At 56.2% G+C, this 7811-nt stretch overlaps 1 protein-coding gene across 1 annotated transcript in view; it reads left to right on the forward strand.

The window, feature by feature from the left end:
- The window catches only part of ATP8B3 (ATPase phospholipid transporting 8B3), an 18686-nt gene that overhangs the window by 10404 nt on the left and 471 nt on the right, over window positions 1-7811 (forward strand). The window contains exons 13-24 of the mRNA XM_029085728.1: window positions 456-644; window positions 1090-1202; window positions 1603-1767; window positions 2070-2181; window positions 2514-2589; window positions 3046-3181; window positions 3601-3868; window positions 4778-5001; window positions 5600-5683; window positions 6008-6247; window positions 6447-6585; window positions 6852-6982. Coding sequence (XP_028941561.1) covers window positions 456-644; window positions 1090-1202; window positions 1603-1767; window positions 2070-2181; window positions 2514-2589; window positions 3046-3181; window positions 3601-3868; window positions 4778-5001; window positions 5600-5683; window positions 6008-6247; window positions 6447-6585; window positions 6852-6982 — 1877 coding nt within the window. The remainder of the gene's footprint in view (window positions 1-455; window positions 645-1089; window positions 1203-1602; window positions 1768-2069; window positions 2182-2513; window positions 2590-3045; window positions 3182-3600; window positions 3869-4777; window positions 5002-5599; window positions 5684-6007; window positions 6248-6446; window positions 6586-6851; window positions 6983-7811) is intronic.

The following is a 7811-nucleotide window of genomic DNA, read 5'->3' on the forward strand; positions in this document are numbered from 1 at the left end:
GAAGGGCGGTGGGTTGGCTGTGGGGGTTGATGTGCTCGGAGCAGGGTTGAGCTGATGTTCAAGGTGTTGAGGCCACAATGGCTTTTCCATTGCCCAGCAAAGCTCTGCTGTGGGGGTGCAGGTGGTGGGAGAGCCTGGAGATGCTTTGGGTTCCTGTCCTGGCATCATGGATGTGTCCATTTGGGTTTGTTTTAGAGCTAATTAGTTGGAACAGAAGCACAGGGGGGATAATCTGTCCCTGTCTGAGCACTGGTCCTGCCTGGGGTGATGAGCAGAAGAGATGAGACAAGTAGGACTGAGTTTCCCTAGCCTGGTGGCTTGGACTTTAGGGTCTTCATATAAAATGTTGGGCAAGAAAATGTTGCCCTGTGCTGGGGCAAGAACAGGGTGTTTCAGAAGTCCAAGTGTTGCTTGGCTGGGAGTCTCCTTGCCTAACCTCTCCTCCTTTTCTGCAGACCAGATGGTTTATCAAGCAGCTTCACCAGATGAAGAAGCACTGGTGTTGGCAGCCAGGAACTTGGGGTACGTCTTTCTGACCCGAACACAAGACACCATCACCATCAGTGAGCTGGGGATGAAGAGGACCTACAAAGTGTTGGCCATGCTGGACTTCAACAGCGATCGCAAGAGGATGTCTGTCCTGGGTGAGCAGGACGGGGTGTATCAGGGGACCCTTCCAGGAACACAGAATGTCCCTTCCATACTCCTTCCATACTCAGCCCTGCCAGGGGTGGCACTGGGATGGCTGCGATTGACTGCAACTGGCACAGGAGCTCCAAAGGATCATCCTGGTCATCCCTGAGGTTTTGTTTGCCCCGATACCTTGTTGAAGGCAGCTGAGAAGGGTTTGAGCAGCCAAGAGAGAGCAAGTAAATCAGGGGCTTGGAGGAGGTGTATGAGGAACTGATGGTCCTTGAGGCCTGATCCTGCCTTGTGGTGGGGACAGTCCTGCGCTTCCTATAACTGCGATCAGAAAAGCACTATTGTCCTCTGCGGTGTCTTCTGCAGCATGGCCATTGCACGGGGACAGTGATGACAAGTGGGAGCCATCTCTCTGGGTACCTAAGCTGTCCTTCCTCTCCCTCCCAGTGCGAGACCCCCAGGGCACGATCCGGCTCTACACCAAGGGTGCTGACACTGTCATCCTGGAGAGACTGCAGAGGCGTGGGCCCAACGAGACCTTCACTGAGATGGCACTGGATGTGAGTCCTACACCAGCCTGGGGTGGAAAGGGCTGGTCTCCCTGCTGCTGGCTTTGGACTGGGTGTCCTGGAGTCCCCTGCTCCTCCTTCTCCCTCTGGCTTCAGGATTTTGGTCCTTTCTTCCTTCTGCTCTAGGAGCCTCACCTGCATATGGGACAGGGGCTAAGAAGGCATCAAACCCACCTTCAGTGTTCTACATGAACCAGTTGCATTGCAAGGATGCTCATGGGGATGCTGTAGGATGAGGGAGGGAGTCAGAGCCCAGAGGGAGACCCCCAGATTCTGGAGGGTCTCTGGCTCTGCCCATGGGAGCATTGTGGCTGGCTGGCATGATGCCCTGGTCCACCTGTTTGAGTCATCCTGGTTGAGAGAAGGGAGACCTGATGTCTCATCTCTGCAGCGCTTTGCAGAGGAGACACTGAGGACTTTATGCCTGGCCAGCAAGGAGGTGAGCGAGGTCGAGTACAACGAGTGGAGCAGGAGGCACCACGAGGCCAGTGTCCTGCTGCAGGACCGCGCGCGGGAGCTGGACAAGCTGTACGAGGAGATGGAGCAGAACCTGCAGGTGGGATGAAGCTGGGGTTTAGGAGGAACTGGCTGTGCTGGTCCCACAGAGGGCAGGATTGTGAGGTTTGGCTCTTCGGGATGAGGGGGTGAAGTGTCCAACCCAACACCCATTCCCTGGGTGGGAGGGCAGCTGGAGTTCCCTCCAGGGGTGACTTTGTGACATGCCAGTGGACACTGGGTTAGAGATCTGTCAGGTTGTGTCCACCCATGGGCAAGGACCCTTGGTTGGATCCAGGGGTAATTCCCACCTCTGCATCTTGCCCTGTCCCATGTCATAACCCCCACTCACCCTCTTTCCAGCTGCTTGGGGCCACAGCCATTGAGGACAAGTTGCAAGATGGAGTCCCTGAGACCATCCAGCTTCTGAAACTGGGCAACATTAAAGTGTGGGTGCTGACAGGAGACAAACAAGGTCAGTGGAGGCAACCCCAGATCCCACCAACACATTTCAGCTCCTCCTCTAACCAGTACCAGAAAAAAGATACAAGACTCTGGGGATGGGCAACAACCTACAGGTTCTGCTGTTCCCTTTAATATCAAATAATAGCACATCCCACAGATCATGCCACCCATGGGGACATGAAAGCAGGGGAAGCTATCTGCACAATGGCACAGAGCTGGAGCAGAGTCCCCAGCAGCTGCTGCCCACCAAGGGCTGTTGGACCTGAGGGCTGGGGGCTGCCCTGGGATGGGGGAAGGGGCAGAACCATGTGGCCATCGGCCGTTGACATCTGCATGTTGCAGAGACCGCCATGAACATTGGCTACGCGTGCAAGCTGCTCACGGATGACATGGAGATCCTGGAGGAGAAAGAGATCAGGTGGGGAATCATGACCTCCTGGTTCAGGACATTGTTGCCCTGCTGAAGACACCTGAGGGCATAGGAATCTGTGCAGGGTGGGCAGAGCTCGATGCTGACAGAGATGTTTCTCCTTCCCTGTCCCAGCCTGGATGTCCATGGCCCTCATCTGCTGGTGCTTTTCTAGGTGTCCCCATGTATTTCTGTCCCTACAGCATTCTCTTCCCTGGCAGGCTTTGACCAGAAAGTGGTGAAGCTGCCTCTCCAGCCTCCAAACCACAAGGACAGAGGCTGATTTTTTATACCAGTGAGCCCCAGGGGCTCCCTCTCTGTCCCCCGTTTTCCCACCCTTGGGTACCAGCCCCATCTCCCTGGAGCTGGCTTTGAGATGGCAAAGGCCAACGGTAGGTCTCAGATGAAGCCAGGCAGCATGGCCACTGTCACCAGCTCAGCTCCAACCACCCCTTCCTCATACAGTGAGATCCTCAAGGATTACTGGGGGAGCAACAACAACCTCAACAGGGAAGCCCTGTGCAGTGGCCACCTCTCCCAGCAGCGCCCAGAGGCTTCGTGCCACAAGAAGAGAGCTCTCATTATCAGCGGAGACTTCCTGGTAAGGTGGCACTTGGATGCTCTTCTCTGCTCCCTGCCTGTTTCTGCCCTGGTGCTATCAAAGTCCTGGGTGGCACCAGCACGTGGAGGACACGATGTCCTTCCTGCCCAAGGGGTGGGAAAAGCCCATTTTTGGGCTGGGGAATGAAGAGTGGAGAGAGGGACACACCTTGCACCAATCATTTGTGCCCAACTGGTCTTCTGGGATGACACAGGCTGGCAGGTGATCACATGCTCTTCTGGTCATACTGGGACAAACTGGTCTTGTGGTCACAGTGCCTGCTGTGTGATGAACTTGAAGATAAGTGGGGTCACTTTTTTGTAGCATCCACAAAATTTAAGAGCCTTATTGAGGAGCTGGGGGCTCTCATGCTGTGAAGGCTACAGGTGAGGTCCCAACCACGTGTGCTCTCCCCTAAGGACAAAATCCTCCACACGGGAGAGGTGCTGAAGGAGAAGAAGGGACGGCTGTGGCGGTGGCTGGCTTGCTGCAGGGCTACGGGCTCGCAGGAGCAGGGCAGTCTGGTGGAGAAGGTTTTCGTGGACTTGGCCACCAGCTGCCAGGCAGTGATCTGCTGCAGGGTGACCCCCAAGCAGAAAGCCCTCATCGTGCAGCTGGTGAAGAAGCACAAGAAGGCCATCACGCTGGCCATCGGGGATGGGGCCAACGATGTCAACATGATCAAAAGTGAGGCTCAGGGCTGGGGGGAGTGTGGGTTTTGGCCAGCACATCCCACTGGTGGGGAGTGGTGGTGCTCCATCTGCCGTCTCCACCACCTCACCCTCTCCTTTGAGGTGAGGAGCTGGGAGGGGAACCCCCAAACCAGATCTCCACATTGCTGTGTCAGGAGGGGAGCAAGAAGCACAGAACCAGGACCAACATGGGTCAAGAGCAGGGTGGACCACTTGCTTTTGCAGTGGGGATGAACCTTGATGACACTTCAAACCCCAGCCTGAGCAGCTGGCAGAGATGTCTCTGCCCCTCTCCAGCAGCCCTGACATGGGGCTGTGCTCTTCACACGCCCAGTCATATCATAGAATCTCAGACCAGTTTGGGTTGGAAGGGTCCTTAAAGCTCATCCAGGTTCCAACCCCCCTGCCATCAGCAGGGACACCTTCCCCTCGACCAGGTTGCTCAAAGCCTCATCCAGCCCAACACTTCCAGGGAGGAGCAGCCACAGCTTCTCTGGCCAACCTGGGACACTGTCTCACCACCCTCACAGACAACAATTTCTTCCTCACATCTCATCTCCATCTCCCCTCTGCCACTTTCAAGCCATCACCCCTTGTTCTGTCACTCCCTGTCCTTATGAAAAGTCCCTCCCCAGCCTTCCTGGAAACCCTTCAGGTACTGGGAGGCCACTAGAAGGTCTCCCTGGAGCCTTCTCTTCTCCAGGCTGAACAGCCCCAACTCTCCCATGCCTGGCATGTCACTCCCGCAGCCGTGGCATGGAGTGATGGAGGGGGCTTCTTCCCTTTGCCCACCACTCCTGGATTCACCCTCTGCCCATCAGCCTGGGGACAATCCATGGGGAAATCAAGGACTTGGCTCCCCAAAAACCTCCCCCTCTGTGTTTCACACCTCCTGTCTCTGCAGCTGCTGACATCGGGGTGGGCATCAGCGGGCTGGAGGGCATGCAGGCCGTGCAGTGCAGTGACTACGCCCTGGCACAGTTCTCCTACCTCCAACGCCTCCTGCTCGTCCATGGCCGCTGGGCATATCTGCGCATCTGCAAGTTCCTCCGCTACTTCTTCTACAAGACCTTTGCTGGCCTCATGGCTCAGGTCTGGTTTGCTTTCCACAGTGGATTCACAGCTCAGGTGAGGGATGCTGCCATTAGCAGAGGTCATGTCCATCCCATGGAGGTTTTCACACCTCCCTGCCAAGGACCCTGTGCAGGTCTTGTGCCCGGTGCTGCCTGGTGGGTACGTGTCCACTGCCCTGGTGTCCTTTTGCCCTTGCCCTGGTATTGGGCTCCTCAAATTTTTGTGGTTACCTGGTTGAGATACAACTGGTTATCTGCTTTTTACCTGGCTGGGTTGGCAAAAGCACCCTGAGGAGATCTGGGAATGTCTCTGTGAGCTGTAGCTCAGTCTTGGACAGATGGAGGGAAAGATCTCATGTGCACTAAGCTGGTTTCCCCCAGAATGGGAGTGTTCATCCCAAGGGCCATCAGTATGACTTGGCCAATGCTGTGTGGTTCCATCCCCCCCATCTCCATCTGCTGCACATCCCCACAGCCCCACAACCCCATCGCTGCAAACAACGTGGGGCTGATGCAGATCCTGGGTCAAGTCCATGGAGGTTTCCCCAGCGTTTGGATGTGAGTCTCTTGGACTCACCCCTAGCACCTGCCCAACCTTTTGGAGTCTTTCCAAAGCACCACTGAACTCACAGCCACGTTCTTCTCCCTTCTAGCCTCTGTATGAGGGCTGGTTCCTTGCGCTCTACAACATCTTCTACACCGCCTACCCTGTGCTGTCTGTGGGCCTTCTGGAGCAGGTATGGGTTCACTGGAGCAGGTATGGGTTCACCATGCTGCATCCAGCCCCTGTGCCTGGACGCTGTGTCCTCAGTGGGTGTGAATCAGCCCAGCAGTTGTTGCATCCCATCTGCATGGTTCTTTGTGCTGGGACTTGGTCCCAAGCAGTTTGTCAGGCATTTGGAGCTCACCACTGGTCTTGGAGTTCCTCTGTTCCCCGTCACCCCAGAGCAAGTGCGTGGAGGGACTCACTGCAGCTGTCCCAGAGGGTGTTTTGGGTAAAGTGGCCCAATTCTGCTCCCTGTTGCGGGTGGGAAGGGTGATGCCTGGTGCCCTCTCGGCAGGATGTGAGTGCCAAGAAGAGCCTGGAGTTCCCGGAGCTCTACGTGATCGGGCAGCAAGACGAGCTCTTCAACTACCGTGTTTTTGGCGTCACCGTCCTGCACGGGGTCAGCACCTCACTTGCCAGCTTCTACATCACGCTCTGGGCCTTCGAGGACCGCGTTGGCAGCAAGGCTGTCGGCGACTACGAGTCCTTTGCCATCACGGTGGCCACATCAGCGTTGCTGTCAGTGCTCATGGAGGTGAGCACCCATCTGCCCTTCCCCATCCTGGCCCCGGGGCAGATGTTCAGGGACTGCAGCCCTGGGCTCTCTGACACCATCCCCAGCAGCGTCGTGGTTGGGGGATGATCTCCCTTGGGGCAGGGGAGGAATTCAGGATGAGTGGCTGAATGGAAGAGCCTTCCATGAGATGCTGTGTGCTCTGCCCTTGTCCCTGCAGATTATCCTGGACATCAAGTTCTGGACGGTGTTGTCCTTCCTGCTGGTCACAGCCAGCCTGCTGTTCTTCTGCCTCTTCTCCTTCCTGACCCAAAGCATTGATGCCTTCAGGATAGCCCCTGCCATCTTCCGCTTCCCAGGTGAGATGCCCCAGGGATCCCCATGGTCTTTCCCTTCCCCAAGGCAGGAGACCCCAGCTTGGTGCTACCAACCGTTTCCCACCCCGTAGATCATCTCTTTGTCACCATTTCTTGATCTTGCTGTCTTGATTTTTGACTCCGGTTTAGGTGCCATCTCCTCTTTAGACTCCTCAACACCTTTGTGGGTGGGCGCTTGTCCCTCAACACTTGTTCCCTCTGTCCTCTTCACCTTCCCTACATCACCCACCGACTTCTTGCGTTGACAGACGCCAGCTGGAATGCCCTGACCGACCCTTATGTCCTGCTCGTGGTCCTGCTGTCCCTGGTGGTGAACACCATCCCCTCACTCACCGTCCGCTTGTACTGCACCATCGTGGGCAAAAACACCACCCAGCAGGTGAGGGTGGTGTGGGGGCTGGTGTGGGGAGGGGTCCTGCAGCCAGGGTGCTGCTGCTGATGGGGAGGGTGAGGTTCCCTAGGGAAGCCACTGCCTGAGCTGTAGCAGTGGGATGTCACCTCTCCTTGGTGGCATCACTCAGCTGGTGGTGGTCTTTCATGATATTGATGTCCAAGTCTGATGACAGGGACCTCTCCTCAAATTGTTTCATGACCTGACAGGAGGCCCTTGAGGCAAGAGACCTGCTCCAGCTCTTGGAGAGAATCTGCTTTTGGCTGCAGTACGGAACTGGCCTCCTGGCCTCCTTGAAGCTACTGCTTAGGAGGCACTGGGGTCTCGTGCAGGTCTCAGTACCACCTGCAGCCTTGGTAGAGTTCACTCCCATCTGAGTTGTGGGTCATACCTTGCTGGTGCTACAAAGAGGTCACAGATGAGAGCAGGGGTTGAACTTGTGCTCCAGAGGTCCAAGAGCTTTGAAGACCCCCATGTTAAATATCCCATCACATAGAATCACAAACTGGTTTGGGTGGGAAGGGACCTTAAAGCTCATCCAGTCCCAACCCCCCTGCCAGCAGCAGGGACACCTTCCACTACACCAGGTTGCTCAAAGCCTCATCCAACCTGGCCGAGAACACTTCCAGGGAGGAGCAGCCACAGCTTCTCTGGCCAACCTGGGACACTGTCTCACCACCCTCACAGCCAACAATTTCTTCCTCACATCTCATCTCCATCTCCCCTCTGCCACTTTCAAGCCATCACCCCTTGTTCTGTCACTCCCTGCCCTTGGCCAAAGTCCCTCCCCAGCCTTCCTGGAGCCCCTTCAGGTACT

The sequence above is a fragment of the Antrostomus carolinensis genome, unplaced genomic scaffold, assembly GCF_000700745.2.
Source record: "Antrostomus carolinensis isolate BGI_N321 unplaced genomic scaffold, ASM70074v2 scaffold26930, whole genome shotgun sequence".
Lineage (NCBI taxonomy): Eukaryota > Metazoa > Chordata > Aves > Caprimulgiformes > Caprimulgidae > Antrostomus > Antrostomus carolinensis.